Genomic DNA, 21,780 nt, shown 5'->3' with positions numbered 1-21,780 from the left:
GATAAAAGCATTGTTCATGGAAAAACAACCTTTAAAGAGGTTATACCATGAATTTGGGTCAACGTGGTGTTTGGTAATTCAGGGAAGCACTGTGTTGCAGAGTGGCACTGGGTTCAAGAGCAGCATGGCCCAGCACAAAGACAAGGGAAGGGCTGAGAGTATGACTCAGAAAAAAGATCAGAGGTAATGCAGGCCAATGCCAGCTTTGCTCAGTTACCTGAGCGGTACTTTTGCTCTTCTATGAAATGATGGCAATCAAGCTTACCTCAAGGGATAAGAAATGCAGATTAAGGGAACTCCTGTATGTGAAGTATCTTTTCATATTATCAATCCAATCTTGCTGTCTTACTGAAGCCCATTCCGTGGCTTCCTTCATACTGAGAAGAAACTTTGGTGCTTTTCACTGTCCTGCACAGGATTGAGGATTGGGGTCCTGCCCATCTTTCCAGCTTCAGCTCAGTTCATGCTCCCTCCAGTCACTCAGTTCTGGCGACTTTACTGTCCATTTAATTCACAGAGATGTTTCGCCAGTTTTTGCACATGTTTAATACTGCCTGGCTACCTTTCCTGCCTTCCAATGTCACCTCTTCCGAGACATCTCTGCAAAACAGCCTGGTACATCCTTTGCTCTATGTCCTTAGGTTCTCAAAGACCTCGATCACTTATTAGTTTATGATTTCCCTGTTGGTCTCCCTTGACTACAAGAAAAAGTTCTTCATATGTAGGGGACGAATTTGCCTATTCTTCCTCACATGCTCTAAGTCTGGCAAAGCTCACAGGCCCAGGAATATTGGCCAAAAAAATACATTAATAGGTAAACAACAACAACAGTAGAACTTGACTGATGCATAGTAGTTTCTTGGAATTGTAACTATTACATTATGGTGTGTTTTCTATTGGCCATTTTAGGTATTCTTTAATAGTGAAAGAATAGTAGTAAAAATTATAATGTAGAAAAATATTTAAATATGTCTGGCTATTGCCTAATCACAATTAAAATGGAGGGAGAAACGGATTTTTACATATGGCCCTATCTGCTATGGGAGGATAAGTTTGTATGTTTTCTGTAGGTGCACAAAAGGTTTATATAGCACACCTGCTCATATATAGTATCAGAAGGTCATTTTTCTAACCTGGAGGGAATGATTGGAACTTCCCTTCCATTTGTATAAACATAATAGATAGTTGTACATAAATAGAGATTCAACAGCTCCAGCAAAATTCCTACTGCCAAAGAGAAGAAAAATGTCAGAGTAAGCTGTAAAAAAAGTGCTTGGTTTTTTAAATGTGGAAATGGCAATTCACAGCGTTTATAAAAATTGCCATGTACGGTGGGTTGCAGCTCTGAGACTGAATAGTGAGAAAAGATGCAGCTAAGAGCAAATCTAAGGACACTTGTTTTGGAAGTAAAGGCTTAGTCAGTATTATAGCATTCCAGCAATCCACATGTCATTAGAGTACTTTGTATTGGGATTGAGACTTCCTGCATTGATTTTCTCACATATAAAGTTGCTCTGATTTAAACTCTGTTAAAATATTTAGAAAGAGACATATCTTGGATGAAATAATTCATTTTTTAAAAGTCTTCTTTATATTTTAGCATATTAGTTTGTAACAATATTAACATGACTAATGGCTGGATAGATCTGATATTTGGCAGCTTATTTTTTGTTATAATTTTAGATGCATTCTGTGAATGTTATACATATAGCAAAATGTGAGATGGAATCAGCAGAAAATATAAATAGCTTCAAAGGAGTTACATAAATTAGAAAGTATAAAATGCAGAGTGAGAGAATGTAGGAGAGTTAACAAGTTGATGGTTAAATCACAGTGAATTTTCTCACAATGTCATACCTGAAACATGCAGTTGAATTAGACAACAGTGTACTAAAATATTTTACATATTTGTATTTTGCCTTCTGTTTTCTTCTTTGCAATGGTACATGTAGTCTATATTTTCCTCAATAAAGTACTTGTTTATATAATTATCTTAGATTTGTAAGAATGGGAAAGGATATTTTTGGATGAAAAAAAGCGTTTTTTTATTGGCAAATGCAATGGAATCTGGAGGCCAGGGTCACAATGAACAGAGTCACAGCCAGGTTTAGACTTGAGGTAACATGGTGTCAAGTTCTTCTAGCCTTGGCTGAGTCTCTCTGTAGTCACTTCCCCGAGTATCTTATACAAGGAAATGCATCTGTAATAGCATGAGATCAAACAGAGCCAACTCCTGAGTTTTTATAACAGCAAAAACTAGTACTTAAGTTAGTCTGAAGCACAAAATCTGTTAATGTCAGTGGGGCGTGGAGGTGCACATTTGTAATTGCAGCAGTTGGGAGCCTGAGGCAGGATGATCACCATGAGCGGCCAGCCCAGGTTACACAGTGAGTTCAAAGACACTCTGAACTACATAATGAGACCCTGTCACAAAAAAACAACAAAAAATTTGTAAAGTCATGTTTTAAATTTTAAATAAAATGATGTGATTTTTCTTTTTTCCCCATTGTTTGTTGGTACATTTAAAGCAAACAATACAGTTAATTTATCATTTGATATGTCTTGGTTCTTGTTTTTTCCCCATACCCCTGCTCTCCCCTCACTTCCTTCACTCTTCCCTATTTACAAAGATTTTGTTTCCATTTTTTCCTTTTTCACATTTTTTCTTTTCCCTTATTTCCTTTCCCCTCCCCTTCCTACTTCCCCTTTAGCCATTTTCTTCCTATTTCACACTCTCAATTGTACCATTTGAACCTTATTTACACTTTTAGTTTTACACACCAGAGAAACTTCGGTGTTTACTCGTGTGTCCTATTCATTCCACTTAAGTGTAGGGCCTAATAATGATGTGATGGTCAGCGATTAAGAGCTGGCATCTCTCTTCTCCGTGAAGGCCGAGGAGATGGAGGAAAGGCAATTTAAGGGTTGGGGATGGAGAAATTAGAAAGTTGGCGCAGGATGAAGAGTGTGCAATGACGATTGTACAAAACCAATAATCCACAGGTGGACAGCATTCTACAAAAGGCAGGGGGGTGCTGCTCCGGGCTTTCAGTGATGAGCCAGTATTTCCATAACACAGCTTTGTCTAGGATGTTCTTTTTTTCAACAAAGAAGATTGTGCAGAAATGCTAAAGTGATCTTTTATGCTTTTAAATGACTATCAAAGTCTGCACTGAGATGGCCACAATCTGTCACAATGCCACACAATTGCCTGTTACCTTGGATACAAGGCTGGCTCTGTATGCTGCTAGTTGCTTCAGGTACTCCTTTTTCGCAGCCTCGGTTTTCTTTTTATAGACCTATGACAACAACAGAGAGTCTTAAATTAGAAAGTGCACCTGCTTTTGTCTTCAGAGAAGTATAAGAACAAATGATAATTGCACACACATACATAAAATTATATAATATAATAATGTATATCTCCCCAAAGATTGTTTTCCTACTGAAACAAATTTGAAAGAAGAATGACAATAGACTAGATAAGAAGAAGATTAATGATAGCAAAAAATTTACATTTTACACAATGCACATGAAAGGATTTATCTGGGCTACATTGAGAGTGGAAGTAGTTGGCTTAGGAAGATGCTACTGATGAAGGTTCCCAGGGAAACCACACGTGAGCAAGTAAGGCATTCATATTTCTGTAATGGGCAAACAATCCCACAGTGTAGTCATGGCCAAATGCAGATGTTCCACGCTCAGTACAAAAACAAACATGAATTCAATATGACACATCATGTTTAATAATCACAATCAGCGGACGTGTAGTAGAGTTTTAAGGACCATCACTATTTGAAGATTTCAAGCCTTGAAGTTCTAGTTTTACAGACTCAGGAGTAAGGGATGACAGTGAAGAACACGTTTGGGAGTGTAATGGCTGAGGATCACAGGAGTGCCATGCTGCATGACCTGTGTGGGTTGTTCCTTCCCAACAGGAACACCAGATGACATGGATATGTGGACACTTCGTACTGAAAAGGTAAAAATGTTCTAAAGTGAATCTCTGCTTATGAAGACTTTTGTTTTTGAGAGGGAATCATCTCGAAAACAAAAGTAAAATAATCCAAAATTGAGTCAAAGAACTGAAAGATGACTTGCTAATATGCTAAAGGTCACACTGCTAAGTGAAACAGAGAGTAGACACTAGACTCAAAGACAAAAGATGAGCAGAGTGAATACACATGGGCATCTGCTGCCATTAAGCTGAGTGTTTCAGGTTTTAGACAAGATGTTTGACAATATTTGAAATCAGCCCAAAAGAACAAAATATTTTTCATCATTTACTGTGGAAATGGAAACGTATTTTCCTTGAAACAAATATTTTAAAATTTCCACATGTTGAATTTTACAGCAGGGCACAAGGCTTGGCTCACATTTTGTAATGCTGAGCTCAAAACCAGACACAAGTCAGTATTGAAAAGAGTCTTTGGAATTAGTCAGAGTAGTTAAATATAAATTATATCTGAAGACCTAATATCTGCCAGTTGGCAGCAGAAGGAAATGGCTGGTTTCTAATGATGACTGTGGTTTGCTGAGCCCAGTACTCAACTGTGAAATTCAAGACTGAGAAATATTATTTACTCATGAATATTTTAATTAAGGCAGAACAGTTTACTTAAGGTAAACAAGGGACTAACCTTGTCAACAGAATTATAACATGACTCTATGAAATGAATGTGGTAATTATTCTCCTTTAAGAAGGCCTTCAGCCTTGACTTTTACACTTGATGTTTTGGTACAATAAAAGGCCAATGAAAATATACAATCAAGAAATAGCACGATATTATCATATAATCATTGTGCTATCGTTACTAAGTAGGAAACTAAAGAAACTGTAAAAATTATGCTTGGGGATTTTTGTTTAGCTTTTAGTGAAAAGTTAATAGATCTTTTTATTGGAGAATAAGAATATTCAACCTTACTGAAATGATTATTGAAAGTCAAATTCAGACTCTCTTTTGGAAATTCACATGTGAAAACAAAGTACAGTGTAGAGCAGAGCAAATGCCTTTGAGAGGCAGACCCAGGTCTGTTATACGTCTTTGTGCAGAAACACAGAGTTCTTCTCATTTCTCTTTATTGATTTTGTTGTTAAACAGATTTCTGAATAGTTTTCCCTTAAACCTCTTCTCCCAGACCAAAAAGTGTTAACTTTCCTGAAATTTGTTGATTAACAAACAGCAGAGAAAGGTGGCTTAATTCCATGCATTTCAAACTGAACATGTGCCCTGGGTTTCACTCCAGGATCGATGTTGTTACAGGGTACCTGATTAGCACTCAGAGTTCCCTGTTTTCTACAAATGGCTCCCCATTGGCTATTGATGATTGCCTATGTTGGGATCATCGTATAAGTGCCCAAATACCACTTTAGAAAAGAGTAAACTCATCATGTCATATTACTTGGATTGATGGATCCACTCTTTCCTGAATAGCTGCAGATGTTCAGAGGGAGAATTCAGAGGGGGGTAATTTGAGCAGGTATATTTCTGTAATCATGTTTAAAGGGAAATAGCCCAGATCAGACTGAAATATCCCTAACGATAATCAGAATCTCCACCTTTGAGAACTACCTATGGCTCCAACATTATATACTATGTTTCCTTGATGCTATTTTCTAAAATTGAGTGGAATTGCTGTTTAAATTCTGCATTCAATGAAATTGTCCTAAGACTTCACATACAAGAGAACAAGACTTATGTATAAGGATTTCATATGTAAAGGAAGTGGGGAAATATTTTAGAACAGATATTCTAAAATAATCAGTAAGAAATTTCTCAAAAATGTTTCAAAACATTTAGTTATGGATGAAGACAGCCCTCCACTTCAGGAAACCAAAGAGGTTGTGGGGCTGGATATGGCAGTGAGTAACCACTGCAGAGACCAACTGCATAAACCTAACCTATGAAGATGGGTCTGATTTATGTCAGAGTTAAATTTGGGAAAGAAACAGTTTCTTTTTCTCTTAGGGAAAGACAAATATTTTAAAGGTATGTGATTCATACAGTAAATATTAGTACTCAGTTGAGCTACAAAATGGCTTCCAAATGGTCCACAGCTGTTTGAAATAAAGTGCAAAGTTGGCCAGATGAGGATTTTAAAATCATAATACATCATTTATCATTTTCCCCAGCTCATCCAAACACTTCTGCATTCATCCTGTCCTGACTTTGTTATATGCTGTGGTTTGTTCTTCCAAGAAAGTGGTCATATCCCATCTAAGGATTGCATCTCAGTGGTTAAACTAAAACATATATACTGGCTAAACTGAAACATACGTAGATAGATATCAAATAGCAATTCTAGAGAATCCAAATCCTGTTTATGTGACCTAGTGACTCACTGAGTCATTTTTGAAATGCTCTAAATACCAGTATATCCATGTATTTTTATGGGTTAATAATCCCTAATTAAAATCAGCAGTTTATTATCAATGAATAGCATGAACCTAAACAAAAAAGATTCTTAACCAATTTGTCATTTTACTCAGTTTCTTTCCCAAATAGACAATCCATCTCATACAGAAAAGCAAAATTTCTGAATACCATTTATTTCCTTCTTCCTTTCTTCTTTTCTGCTTTGCTCTTCATCTCTATTCATAGATTATTTCTATAGTGGATACAGTCATAATTAGAAAAATGTATCAAATTCTTTCAATTCTGTGTTGTATTCAAACACTATAAAAATCTTAAAAATTCTTTACTGTTTGGCTAAACTCAAATGTGGGCTTTTTCATTACAATTTCCTATTTGTAGAAAATGTTTAACAATACAGTGATGTTTAAGCAGTAATAAATTAATCATTATTCCTTGCTATATATTTTAGAAATTAAAAAATCGTGGTTTCTTTCAAGGCTGTTATTATTTCGATTGGTTTGAGCAAGTACCATTTGTAATTTGTAAAGCTTGGTCTTTAAGTGTGATTGAATTTCCATCTTGTGTAACTTGCTCAGCATTTCTGTAAGGGTTCCTGAACTCATAGGATTTTATACAATAGCATTCAGAGGACTGAAAACATTACATGATGTAACAAAAAAAATCTTACTATTGATTTCCTCTGGGGATCTTCTGATCGAAATGGTCTCAATAATATTGGTGGTGCCTGTTTCTGGGATGGTAGGAAACAGAAGCAAGTTCTTTGCCTAAAAATATGGCTATAAAATATATCTGCTGATTTAGTAAATGAGTATGATTAGTAACTATGAAATTCAAATAATCTTAATCAGTAGTCAAGCATTGGCTATGTACCATTGTATTGTCATGTGCCAAAATCATAAGATCAAAGTGGCATTAAAATTTTTGTGCATCTTTATGTCGACATATTATATATTCTTTTTCATTCTTTCAATAAGAATGTTGCGTTGATTTCATTATTTTAATTTTAGGAATAAGAAAATAGACTAGAATGGGTAATATCTTTACCCAAAATCTTACAGCAAGTATACCACAGAGCCATCATCTGAATCAAATCAATCTGGTGACAAATAATCTGTCTTTGTTTTTTCAATGGCTCCTCCTAGTTTTGAGAAGTGCCTTGGGGAAGACCTTAGACACAGAGTTGGAGGGCCTGGTCTCATATTCATGACTGAAGCCCAACATGCAGGTACATAGAGGGTGATCAGGAAAGAGTCACACACTACTTAGTGACAGAGATATGTTCTGAGAAATGTGTCAGGTGGTTTGGTCATTGTGTGTACATCACAGAGTACATTTATGCAAACTAAGCTGCAATGTCAATAGCCAACATAACTTTGGGACCACTGTCATGTATGTGACTCATGACTGACACAGTATTATACAGCACATGACTGTTTTTTTTTCTGAGTGCCTCTCCCTAGAATTGAATTTTTCCTTTTTATGAATCAGCATTACCATAAGAGCTAAGGATAAATTACTAAATTGCATCTTCTAAACTAAAATGTATATCAATGGAAATAGCTGATTTGGTAGATATACAGTCCTCCTCAAACATTTTCGCAGATAATATATAAATTGCAACAGATTTGAGTGAGCACCATGTTGCAGCTATACCCCACCCACATCACGGAAACTTCTCTATGAGATACCTGCTGCTACTGGGTCTAAGCATGTGCATATTTATATGTGTGTTCTACATTTGTTTATGCCTATGATAACATGCCTTAATCACACCGATACACTTATGTGTATGTATATAAATGCCTGGGTTTTAGAAGTAAAATATGTTCACCATTTCACGTAATAATTTTAATTGCTCAGTTATAAATTCATATGAATATAAACTTTGTTCACATGCTACAACTTTGAAATGAACAACTGTTTTGTGCGTCTTTACATTTCTAAATGGCCAAGATAAACACACGTGTGAATGTTACAGTACAACAGGATTTTTGTTAACCTTAAGTATTGTTGACATAAAACCCAAATTTTATCATATGATAAGGGGGAGGAGCCCAGCGGCGTTTATGTGGTGGGTGTTTGCACACCAGTGAGAAGTAAATGATTTGATTCTGTGGGCTCAGAGGATTTGTCAGCTGCCTCATAAGTATAATTCTGGCTCTTCATATCCCTGCTGCTTCTAATTTAGCAGGACAGGCTCATAATTGAAGCAAATTAACTATTTACACTTGCCACTTCTACCAGGGAAGAGGACACAGCAGCAGGAACGAATGAGTAGGAAATTACATTCTTCCCACTTGTGTCAGATCTGCCCTTATATAAACACATTAGCAGTAATTTCATGAGGCGTCAAACACAGGAATAAATACTGAGAGATAAAATAATGAGGTGTTGCTATTGAGCTGAGCTGCTGTGGTTAATATTCTTGGATATGAATTATGCATCCTGAAAGAAGGCATATGTTACAGTATTCAAACAGTTTCTCTGCAAGTGATATCTGCTCATTAGGCTCTGCATCTTGAGGTGAGTTCACTGTCTTCTTCCACGACAGGACTAGCATTTACAAAAATACACTCTCCGGGCTCCCGTGGGCTGTGGTTTCTTTGGAGTACACCAAACTCTGAATAGGCTTTCTACTCCATTTTTAGCATAACAGCATGTTTATTTAGCTCTTTGGCTGCAGCTTTAAAGCCATTTAATGTAATGTAAACAAGAACATTTTGTTTGTAATTTGCTAAATGTCTTACAGCCTGGCTGTGTCTCCAATTAGGAATTTAAGGTTCATTCGCTAATTTACATCTGTTTCTGATTTAAGGTGACTTTCCATGGCTAAGAAGGACTCAAGAATCCTTGGTAGCTCTTTGGACCAAACTGTTCTGCTTCTAAGATGGTTTGGCTCTTTTATTTTGTAGCATTCAATTTGCTCTATATTGTTGCTGTGGATGCAAGTCCTATAAGACAATGACTAGAAGCTGAGAATTCAGAAACCACGGAAGCAGACAGAAAATTTAGCTGGAAGCTCATAAAAAAGATGCTGAGGGTTGCTGATATTCCAAGAAGCCTAAGTACAAATAGTGTGATATTGTTAACTTATTATTTTTCTTTCTCTGTAGGTTCCAGTCAGTGAAAGATAAGTAGCAAAGACCAACATCACAGCAATCTTGTGTTTTATTCCCCTTTCTCCATCTGGTGCCTTTTAAACAACTTAGTATGCTTCTCAAATGGGCTCTTCATTGTCTTACTAGTCATTAGCATTTAAAACCCCCAGTTGGAATCCCAAACACAATTTTCTTTCCATTCCAGAATCAGCACCATCTTCCAAAGTATTAAAATGGAGAGATCTCTGATATGTGGCATTTGTTCGGTGGCTTTGGTAGGAATGATTCATAAGGGAGGTTTTGTGTTCCTGGTGGATTTCTATCGCATCTTTCAGCTTCCTTTTGATTTATCTTCTTTGAAAGATTCCTTACGGAAACCCAAGTGAATACAGTTTCTCACTCACCATGGATTCTGAAAAATAAAGACCTACCCTCCACAGCGGCTTCTGATTCCTGCCTGTACTCCACAGTAAGAACATGTGATACAGACACACAGCAGCTCTCTTAGTCCTGTTCCTTTTAGCCTTCAAGAAAACATTCTATTATAATCTCACTAATAGCTGTTTTTCCATAAATATTGTAATTTTCTGAGCTCCCAATAAGGCATCAATAATTTTGTCCATTTTTTCCCAGTCTGTGTTTATATTTGTAGCTGCTCATAATTGTGGGCTATTATGACAACCAAATTTTCAAACAACTGTGGCACATGAAATCTCATGCTTTTACCAGAATCAGCTTCCTACATGATGCCAAGAGCATCACATAGCTTTGTTCTGTAACATGTGTGTTTGTCCAAACTTCGGAAGTTTGAAAGTCAGCTTCTAATCTGTTCCAGAATATTATTTTAAAAATACACAGCAGTATGTGTGCTCCCCAATTTGAATATTAAATGAGAATAAAATACAATTAATTTAAGTTTCAAACAGATACAGTGTGTTGGCACAATGAAGTCAACACAGAGAGAGAATGGGTGGTAATATAGCATAGTAACAATTTGGGCTCTTTTGCTGAAATCTTCTGGATGTCCAAATGTACATTTGAAGGGGGCATGTTTGCTTTGCTGGCAACTCTTGCAAATGGTTAGGCACAATCTGCCACACTGTAGCAGAGTGGTGGCCCATCCCAGCAACAGGTTTCCTTTGATAAGTAGTCTGATTTCACTGGACGCTCCCTTTGCATGTTCTGCGGGTGGGACTGTATCCTGCGTGCGTGTGCGTGTGTGTGTGTGTGTGTGTGTGTGCATGCATGAGTGTGTGTGCACGTGGTACACCATTCTTTTAACATAATCTGCAGTCTTACTCTTTGTATTAAGCAAGATCATTTGTTATGAGAAAAGAATAAACTATACCAAATCCCTGTTAAGTCAAAGGAGCATCAGGTATGGGAACAAACCAGCTTGGAGTTGACCCAAATTGCTCCCAATACCTTGTTTTGATAACTCTTAAACAAGTGTTCAAATTTTAAAATACTTAGTTTCATAAGAAACAGAGATATTTTTCTAAATTATCTTAGTATAACTTTTAGCAACTGGATTTTAATTATGAGATTGCTTTACAATATACCTAATGACTTCTACAGGTCAACTATTACATAATTTCTTCTTTCGTTTATAAAATGAATTCTTTCCAAAATACCTCCAACTATTTCCATGTAGGACCCCAAAGGAGGCTCACCATGAGTTGTTTATTCAATTAGAAATAAAATGCAAAGGAGAAAAAGGAAAATATTTCATTATCCCATATATGCAATTAAAAAGTCTAGAATATTACATCACAATTGCATTTAGAAGGCATAGTCTCAATTTTTAGCACCAGAACAGAACAATGGGGGTAATTTCTTCTTTTAGTATCACAGTTCAGAAGATTGAATCTCATATTCTTTGTGTCTGTAAACACGTTTATGGTCAGACAAAAAGGATGTAGAATGCACTGTTAATATTTCTCTGTTCTATATTAAAATAAAAAAGCCTGATGATAATAGGGTTGATGCAAAGACATGTGGTGCTTTATAATTACTGATTTGAGGAACTCCTTGGTTTTTATACACAGTATTCTTTTGCACCATAAATAAAAGAAGTAAATGATTTATCCTGAGTTAGGGAAGGCCTTTGCAGACTTCCCTCTTTTAAAACAGCTAGCCTTGAACTCAAGAAATAATTAGGAAGGGGCTGGGGATTTAGCTCAGTGGTTCGGTGGCCTGCCTTGCAAGTGCAAGGACCTGAGTTCAATCCCTGGTACGAAAAAAAAAAAAAAAAGAAAGAAATAATTAGGAAAACTGGGGTCAGGGAGACCGATAGAGAAGAAAGGTGAGTGTATTGGTATAGGCTACTGATATTTCTCAAAATAAAACTTTGGCAAATAGAAGCTACGGCAGCATAGAGGAGCCTTGGAACAACATTCCCAAATCAGGTCTTAGGCAGAGGAGATGGGCAGAATCTTCAGAAGGGAATCTTGTACACCTTTGATGAACAAGAGCTGCTATGCATAATCTCTAGGGAGAGGAGTCCTTTTCTGCAAGCTTCAGCCAGGACATTATATCTCAACAGGGAAAAAATCTTAGGGCATTGAATCTCCGTGCATATCTGGAACACACAGGTGGATTACTGGAACAGAATGAAGTATGTTCTCATGTGTAACATCCTGAGTACGATAGGGGGGCATCAAGGTAACGTAAACCAGAGAACAGGAACAAGGTTGGGGTTACTGGTTGATTAATTTCTCATTCAGAGATGAGCTACCTAGAAAAGACTGCACAATTCTACTCCAACTGTCCAGCATTAGTGGGGAACCACACCTCGGATTTGGGAGAGTGACAGAAAACAGATTTAGGGACAGAACAGCTCTAAAGTCCTAAAACAGTTTTATTAGATTTCAGTTAGGATCCCACAACATAACGTAAACTACCCTGTCAATAGCAAGATGAATGTTTCAATGGAGAGCATAGAGAAAATGGTAGGATGCTGTTTTCAATCCTTGAAAACAACTCTTACAACACAGGGCACAACAGAGTAGGCTTTTGCTGTCCTAAGGAAGTGTTATGTTTGGAATCCAAAATGTACTCCAAAGGGCTCATTGTTGAAGGCTTGGCTTTCAGCTGATGGGCTATTGGGAATGACTGAATCATGAGGGTTGTAGCTTCATGAAGTGGATTAATCCATCAAGGAGTTCATTAGATGAATGGGCTTTTAGGAGGTGGGGCCTTGGTGGAGGAATAGGACATGCCTCTGAAGGGTCTAACTTATCCCCAACCTTTTCCTCTGTGGCTCTTTCCCTCTTTCTGTTTTCTGGATGCCATGAGATGAGCAGTCTTATTTTACCACACCATTTTGCCATAATGTTTGCCTTCCACTGGCCTAGAAGCAACAGAGCCAAGTGACCAAGAACCAAAATCCCTGAAACCATGAGACATAATAAAATTTTTTTCTCCTTTAAATTGCTAGTCTCAGGTATTTTTTCATAGTGACAGAAAGCTGACTAACACAGGAAGCATTCCTTTAGGCTGGCAATATTGAAAAGGAAGTAAGAAAATGTACAGCAATTTTCATAACAGAAGACATATTTGACTTACAGGAAAAGGGGATGTGGGGAACCTGATAGGCAGATTCTATGTTTCCATAGCAACTATTCTATCACAACTATCATCAATTCATAGAATTTGAAAAGAAAAGAATTGTAAGTTACATAATGAGTTTTAGTTATGTGATTCTATTACCAGTAATGTGATCTTAGACAAATTATTCAGCATAATGGATCTTGTTCTTCACCATATATACAGTACTTAAAACAGTGCCTGGAAAATAAGTGCTCAATAAGTATTTGTTGAGTAAACAAAAGAATGAACTAATTTACTTGGTTCCATTTCATAACATATAATTCCTGGATAGCAATTCCTTGTATATCTGTGAGTACTGAATAGAAATATGAGATAAATAATGCAAAAGTATTTTTCAAGTATAAAGCCTAGGTGTGGACTACATGTCTGTAGTCCCAGAACTCTGGGAGGCTGAGGTAAGAGGTTCACAAGTTCGAGTCCCACCTGGGCAACTTAGTAACTCTTTCCTCAAAAGTAAAAAATAAAAAAGGGCTGAGGATGTAGCTCAGTGTGAAAACAGTGGGTTCAATCTCCAGTAATGCAAAAGAAAGGATAAAACCCTACATATATCAAACTTGGTGATGTATTACTGCAATATACAGATTCTTCTACACTTGATCTTAGCCAAATGGCCGAGAAGCAATACAGATTCTTCTAAATGCATAAGAAGGTTTGAGGTTTTCTGTTTTCTACAAACTTTTTTGGACCTAGAAATAGATGTGTCTACCAAGAAGCAAACATGAGACTAATATATTTTAATTATATATTAATATTAATATTTTGCAACAGCAAAAGCTATATCTACATAGATATTCCAGTGACTTATTTTAATGTTCACACTTATTTAATGACTTATTTGTGCCAGTAAGAGTCTACATGGTAACAACAGCCATCTATCCCTCAGTTTGGATGCAGGAGATCAATATTGCCTCCTTGTTTGGGTGGGCTGCATCTTCATACTGAACTGTCATTCTCTCCTCCTGAGTCCCCTTGATCTGTAAGACCTTCTGAGGTACTTAGGCCATTGCTTAGATGTCTCATAGGGCCTTCCCTAAGCACGGCCCTTAGTCACACAATGGTGCTCAAGAGAAGAAGGAAAAGCCAGACATCTGGTCCCATTTGACACAGCGTGGCAATATGGTTTAAATATATATGGGAAATTGAATGACATATGCTGGTGGTCTTTAAGGAATGGCCAAAAGCAGAAACCCTTAAATTTGAGGTTCATTTTGCTAAGCGCAATAAGGGTTTTTGAAGGTAAAGGGGTAAATGGTAAGTGACAAAGAAAAGTGTGGATAGTTTTCAAAAATACTTTTAGGGCTTCTTCTCCTCCTCTCCTCCTTCTCCTTCTTCTCACCACGTTGGAAACATTAAGGAATAGTGTAATACTGGCTGGGATATGCAAAAGTCCTTCCAAGATAACTATGCTATGTAAACTTTGAAACAAAGGAATGAACATGCTACTTATGGAAGGGTGAAAAAATGTATAAAATTATGTGAATATTTCTTACATAGGTCTGGTTCTGATAGGGTACATCCAACCTTTGTTTTGGAATTTGAAGCATTTGCCCGGAGCCATCAGAAACCATCTCTTTACAAGTGGATACACAGTATAAAACCATATAGATTGTAACTGTAGTTTGAGTCCTTTCTTACCTGTTTTTGCTCTTCTCCTAAACCATCCCACATTGAAGCTACAATTTTAGAGACTTCACCAAAGGTAGCATTTGGGTTTTGGCCCTTGATGGCAGCCTGAGTATCACGAAAGAATAACGCATAGGCAGACACAGGCTTCTGGGGCTCATTAGGGTCCTTCTTCTTCTTCTTTTTGGGAGTTTTTGGTTTTTTCCCCATATCAGAGGCAGGCCGCTTCTCTCCACCGTTGGTCTAAAATAAAAATCAAGATAAAATTATACAGGAGCTGGAAATTGTATAGCCAAGTCCTATGTCCCATCGTTTTTCCTTTAAGACTCAGGCACACAGACACAACCATACACATCCCACAAACACAGGCACTTGGTATTGTTGCTACTCTTGTTTTCTTAAATACAGCTTCATATTTTGGACTCAGGAATGCAGCTCCGTGTTAAGAGTGCTTACCTATAGCATACGTGAGGCCCTGAGTTTGATCCCCAGTACCACTCAATAAATAAATAAATATCCCTCATGTTTCATGCAGTCTTTATATTTACTTTTATCCTAGGTCCATTTATATAGCTTTAAGAAATTTGTTGAGTCTTTTTACAATACTAACATATAATTAAATATTATCCCTTAACTCTCTGTTTTCTTTTTCACTTTTTCACTGTCAATGACAGCAACAAGTTTCTCTTGTTATCTTGGCAATCTGCCTCTTTTTTTTTGTTTTGTTTGTTTTTGGTACCAGGGTCTGAACTTGAGCAGTCCTTGTGCTTGTGAGGCAGGAGGCAGAACCACTGAGCTAAATCTCTGGCCCCAACAAGTTTCTCTTGTAATAAACACTTCTGAACTAGGACGCTAACTTGTCTTCTGGGGAGTTCATCTTTATCTTTCTAATTCTGAGTTTGAAACCAGGGAGGCAATGTGTCCAGGAAAAAAAAAAAGAAATTTTTTTATGTTGTACTTAGGGCTATGGAGTGATGCTGGGAAGACCTAGCAATGCCCCTGGTCTAGAGAATGACTTGATCTAGATGCTACATCATCAATGCCCAGTGGTACTTTCTGCAAGGATAGGAAACTTCTATGATCTGCTCTTTTCTTTACAGCAGTCACCAGCCATCTGAAGCTAGGGAACACCTGAAATGTGGCTTGAGTGAATACAGAGCTACATTTTAGCCTTATTCAAATTTATATAGCAATTATATGCCTAATAGCTATCAGTGGAAAGTACAAGCCTGAAAACTACATTCTAAAGATGTCTAGGACAGTTTTTATTCAGTTAAAAATAGCTTTGATTTCCATTGTTCTCAAGTAAGAATATTTAGATAATTTAAATTGTTATTTTGATGTATTTGTGAAAAAATTATACTGAATGTGTAAGGCCCCTAAGTCTGAATATTATCTTTGTTATTCACTAGATGCTGTTTTCATCTATCTGTAGAATATGAGGGATTTTACTCAGGATTTCTGACTAGCTCCAAAATGATATGAATTGACAGGGGTATAAAATAATGTGAAGTATCAGGAATATTCTTCATATATGAAGAATCCTTTTCCACACTCCTCCCCCAGCAACACGAGCCTTGTGTGCACTACGTCCAGACAGTGTGGCCACTCTCTGGCACGTTCTACACTCGTCTTGTACTGCGGTGGTGGCTTGTATTTTTTTCTCTATGCAGATATAAGGAAATATATACCTTATTCACAAAGCTTGCTTGGTGGAGTGTTTGTATAACATAATTGCAACCATGGCAGAGGAGGCATGGTCTACTGAGGGCCCTGTGAATATATCAGAGGATCTAGATTCATGCTTTCCTTTTATAATATGTTTAGCTATGTTATTCTGGTTAAATTAAATTTTCTGGGACCCTGTTTCTTCTACTAAAGCAGTTGTAGTGCCATTTTATGATCACTGGGATGGTACATGATTCTATTTTTGTAAACGTTTTAAACATTTGTAGCTTTTTAAAGGCTATTTAAATATTAATTGTAAAACATTAGTAACTTTAGAAATAATTTATTGACTGAATGGGAAGAAATGACCTTACTATTTGACACCTAGTCATCAGTTTGAAAGTTATGCCCAAGTTCCAAAAAGAAATAGGAAGAAAGCTGAATTCTCTGGCTTTTTTTTTTTTCTGTGTGTGTGTGAAATGTACTAAAAAGATGATCATCTGCAAATTACCTACAGAAGCAGACCAAAGAATCCCATGGGGACAGGATGCTCTGAGCCAAGTTGACAAGTTAATGTGGAATGACACTAGATCATTACTTCCCCAGGATGGACATGAGAAGCAATGCTGTGAAGTTTTTGGCCCCCATATAATTAATTCTGTCGGAAGACTGGTATGACAAGACTGAACGGATATAGAGCAGTTAAGCACATAGGCACATGTGACCCAGAAAGGAAGGTCTCAAATATGGCCACATGTTGGAATCACCTGGAAAACTTCTAAGAAATACATTGATGCCCAGGTCTTACTCTCCACTGATTAAATCAAATCCTAGGGGAATGAGGCTGGCCTCAAACTCTCTCAACTCTACTCTTTCAAGTTATCCCTGAAAATTCTTGGGAGACAAAACACACAGACAAGTAAACTTTCTCTGTTTATTATGACTACACATGGTCATGCCTTTCTCTTTGCCACCACTCATTTCTTTCCAGTGGTTGTCACTACTGGCTGAATGAAGCTTTTGCCACTCAGTTTGGTGTGTTTTTATATCAGTGTTCTATAACATAAGGTCACCATTGCCATATGACTAAATCCGGAGGACTTTGTAGTTTTGCCTTTACTTGATTTCTCACCATTAAGACCTCCTCCTACCAGTTTCACAACACCGTCTTCTCTGGTTTTGCCAGTATTTTGCTGGCATTGCTGACTGTAAAATCACTTTTTTCCCCTCTTTTGGCTCATCCTTCTCCAAATGGTCATTATTGGTAGCACCTTTGATGTGTTTCATTTTGTTTACTACAAATTCCCTTCTTTTTAAGCCTATACTGAACTAATCTCATAAGTACGTAGAGTTTCCATTACCATTAGTGGTTGGAAGTCAAATTCGTGTTTTCCCTGAGTTTTGCATGCATAGAAACAACTATATGACACCTTTATTTGCAAATCTCAAAGATATCTCAAACTCAATTTAGGATCCTGTTATTCACTCATTTACTTCTGTATGTTTCCCTTTATAGCAAATATCCAATTTGTAACTATGCAATAACATGTGGTTATCCCCCACCCCATGAAGGAAGGTTCAGGTCTAGTTTTGTGCACTAACACTTCTCATGGTTTCTAATACACAGCAACTGCTTACTTAACATTTGTCATAACAGCAATAAAAATAATAACATAAATACTAGTATAATTGGAAGAATGAGTGAAGGTGCAGATGTTTTCTGTTACAGGAAATTAAGGTTCACAAATTTATTTGAGTGCTTTAGGACAACATCCAAATCTGCAGTGAAAAAGAAAATATGGATACATTTCTTAAAAGTACTTGACACATTAATAGTAATTTCATTGCATGGAATGGGACTTTTTAATTTTCTTCTTTGCATTTTTAAAATAATTTCAAGCCATCTGTGTGTTTATAATCATAAAATAGTTATTAAAGAGAAAACAAAAGGAGTCAAGAAGGTCTACAATGAAAAAATTAAAAATGGAGTGGTAAAAGAGTATAAACTTTCAGTTATAAGATCATTAACTTCTGAAGATTTACCATTTTAGCATGGTTAGCAGTACTATATTATACACTTGAGATTTGTGAAGAGAGTTGACCTTGAGCATTCTCATTCACAACCTTCCCCCAAAAGGAGCTCTCAGATAAACAAGAAAACGAGAAACAGTGGTGGATGTGTTCACTAACTTGATTATAGCAATCATTTCACAATGTACATGTATACCGAAACATGTTGTTGAACACTTTAATTATATACAATTTTACTTGTTAATTACACTTCAGTGAAGCTACAAAAGTTGGACTGATCATGTTGTTGGAGAATGTAACTCATCAATGATTTGGAATATTTAGAAATAGTAACTAAGTGTAGAGATAAGTGAATGCTTACCCATGTGGAATATTACCTAGACTAATTTTAAATCTTAATTAAAATTAATGATCTGACATATTGAAATATCCATGATGGCAGATTATGTCAATCTTTTTGGAAAATAATCAAATATATATCATAGAGATCAATCTCTTATCATGTGATATAAATGTCTTTTTAAAGGATTTCCCCCGAATCATTTCATTTTCCTCTTCATTTGTCCAAAGTTCTCTCTGAACTACACATATTTTTGCTTCTTTCCTTATTAAATTGGTATTAAGACAGTTATCCTCTTGTGTTTGACGACAGTGCTCTACTTCCTAGGGATGACTTGCTGAAGCAGGGGAGCCTGTTACTGCCTGTAATAAGCTCAAATATTAAGTATATCAAAGTCACAAATTAGCATTGATGGGGACATATAGCGTAACATAGCAAATCATGAATAATTCCTCATGTAACCCACTTGGTTTTTTGTCTGGAAGTGATCTCTACTTTACTGGCTCATTTTGTAGGTTTAGCAGGATTCAGTCTTGCTCAATCCCAGTTTTTTATTTTCTTGGTTATTTTTGTAGAAGGAAGCATTTCGTGACTTCTGCCTCTACATTTTCAAGACTCAGGAGACATCATTTATCTGCTACAAGTTGTAACTCTGTAGCTTCAATTGGGTATCTGAAGGAGTACCTGAAAGGTACTAACCTGTAAAGCTGGGAGGTCACCCTATTAAGGCCAGAGTACCACTCAGTCTTACACATTGCCTTTGTGTTTGCTGCGGATGAAAGTGAGAGTGTACTCATCTGCTTTCAGCCAACAATATACTGTACCTTCTCTTTAAATACATACTTATGCTACCCTTGGTCTGGATGATAGATCATGCAAGAGAAATGGCATCTGAGAAGACCAATCTAAAGGCTAGAATATAAAATATTTATCACTCAAGCTTCACTGTCTTTCCTTCAATAATTTATCTAGATCATCATAACTATTTTCTCGGTAGTAATATTCTGACTACACAGGACTGTCCTCATGGAATTCAACTATGACTTAAGATAAAGCCCTGATTTTCACCAAAGACGTAGGTAAGAGGAGAAAAAGTTATGTATGTGTATATGAAAGATCTCTATTTTTATAAAAAATAAAATGTGCTTGGGAGAGAACTGTTTACTATCTTGTTCAATGTTCTTGCATCAATACTTATTGCTTTGCTTTTTAGTATGTAAGGTAGTAGAAAGAAAACTCATTGTTGTGGTTTGATTTCTTCTGCATTCAGATACTTGGGTAGTGCTCTGTGAAGGCTGTTTGGCTCATGAATACTGGGCCATGCTCCCTAACATGTGAGTTTTTCCTCCACTTTTTTTGATGGAAAAAAATCCAGAAAGGAGTCGATGCTTTAGACTCTATGCCACGAAACAGGAACCTGTACGGTCTACTTTAGACAAGGAGTGTTTTACTTACGTGAAAAGCCTGTTGTCACTGCTCATAAATACAAAGCCTCCTTGAAGTGAAGAACTTCAGCTATAATTTGGATGCACTTACATGCCAGGATTGTATTTTGAAAAATATCTGGCTCGTTTGACCACAAATCATTTGGAATGAACACAATGAGGATAAATATGATTGTGGTAGAAAAATTAGCTAATGGGTTTATAATATGTGTCTGGACCTTACTTTTGGTTATCTGGATCCTCATTTCCTGCAATGATGCATGAAAGCTAATAATTTCATATCTTAATTTTCTAAGAAGATCTGATTTCTATAGACCAGAGCAGTGCTATCTTGTAGAGCTTTCTGGAATGATAAGAAATGTTCTCCACACTGTCCAAAAGGATAAAGACCAGTGATGATGAATCTTTCAGAGCTTTCAATGATAAAAAACTGGCTATGGCAGGCATACCACAGGTTCACTACCACTACTATAAACCATTTGAAATGTGCTATAGTGACTAGTCTGAGGAATTGACAAATTTTAAATTTAATTTTAATTAGTTAAATTTAAATGCAAACAGCGAGAGACAACGAGTGGCTGTTTCAGTGGACTATACAAAACTGTATACTGATTGTCCTAGAGCATAGCTCTCTAAAATGACTAGAGTTTTTTATGATTGGAGACTCAAATTGAATTCCAAAGCCATAATCTTTAGAATGTAAGAGAAACCACATAATACAAGAATATAAATTTCCTACAATGAGAAGCACATTGAAAATAAAAAATGAGTCCTATTAATCTCTCCATCCTTCATAGCATTAGCAGAATGCCATATATGCAGTAGATCACTATACCATTCTGTTCTTGTATTCTATAGCATTGCATTGGGAAAGAGATTAGAATTACAAGGCAAAGAAAATTGGCAATGCACATCAAAACTGTATGAAAATCATAGCAACTAAAAACATGGCTGAGCTGAAGCCCTAATGTAGCCCTGATTAGCCACAAACTTATTTCACTTTCAATTAAAGCACTAATGAATACATAAATGCACACACAAAAACCAAACTAGTACTCATAAATAAGTATTACACGGAAGCTTTACACAGATGCATATTTCATGTTCAAGACATAGATGTATCTCTCAAATCCCTAGACTTCTGGTAATTCACCTCCTGTCACATCTTATTGCTTAATTATAGTGATGCATTTAACTTCTTCATCACAAGAAAACAATAATCTTTTACTTTAAAAAAAGCCTGTGCTGACAATGTTGCTTAGATAATACTTGAGAATCCAGGGTACAAGACCTTAAGATTATCAAGGAAGGGAAGTAGTACTGGGCGTATTTCAGTGGTGGAGACTTGCTTAGTATGGAGAACCCGGGGTTGAGTCCCAGCATTGGGGGAAGAAAAGGAAAGAGAATCACTGATACTGAAATGTCCCTGGAGAAGTTAGAAATGTCTATAAGCATATTTAAAATAAACTGCCATGGTCCCAAAGCCTTTAATGGAGCTGGGAGAGCTGTTTAATGCACACTATCTTGCAGTAATCGCTGTAGTTTAAAATAGATTTTAATCAAGCACCATCTGCATAATAGGCTGAACA

At 36.6% G+C, this 21,780-nt stretch overlaps 1 protein-coding gene and 1 pseudogene across 1 annotated transcript in view; both read right to left on the bottom strand.

Moving 5' to 3' along the window:
- Positions 1–21,780, bottom strand: part of Tox (thymocyte selection associated high mobility group box) — a 308,403-nt gene that overhangs the window by 18,546 nt on the left and 268,077 nt on the right. The window contains exons 5-6 of the mRNA XM_010640588.3: positions 14,720–14,950; positions 3,219–3,299 (exon numbers count right to left, since the gene is read on the bottom strand). Coding sequence (XP_010638890.1) covers positions 3,219–3,299; positions 14,720–14,950 — 312 coding nt within the window. The remainder of the gene's footprint in view (positions 1–3,218; positions 3,300–14,719; positions 14,951–21,780) is intronic.
- On the bottom strand, positions 13,578–13,707 carry LOC117285081 (annotated as a pseudogene).

This window comes from Fukomys damarensis, unplaced genomic scaffold (genome assembly GCF_012274545.1).
Source record: "Fukomys damarensis isolate Sample0158 unplaced genomic scaffold, DMR_v1.0_HiC HiC_scaffold_5, whole genome shotgun sequence".
Lineage (NCBI taxonomy): Eukaryota > Metazoa > Chordata > Mammalia > Rodentia > Bathyergidae > Fukomys > Fukomys damarensis.
This window is presented reverse-complemented; position numbering and strand designations above follow the sequence as displayed.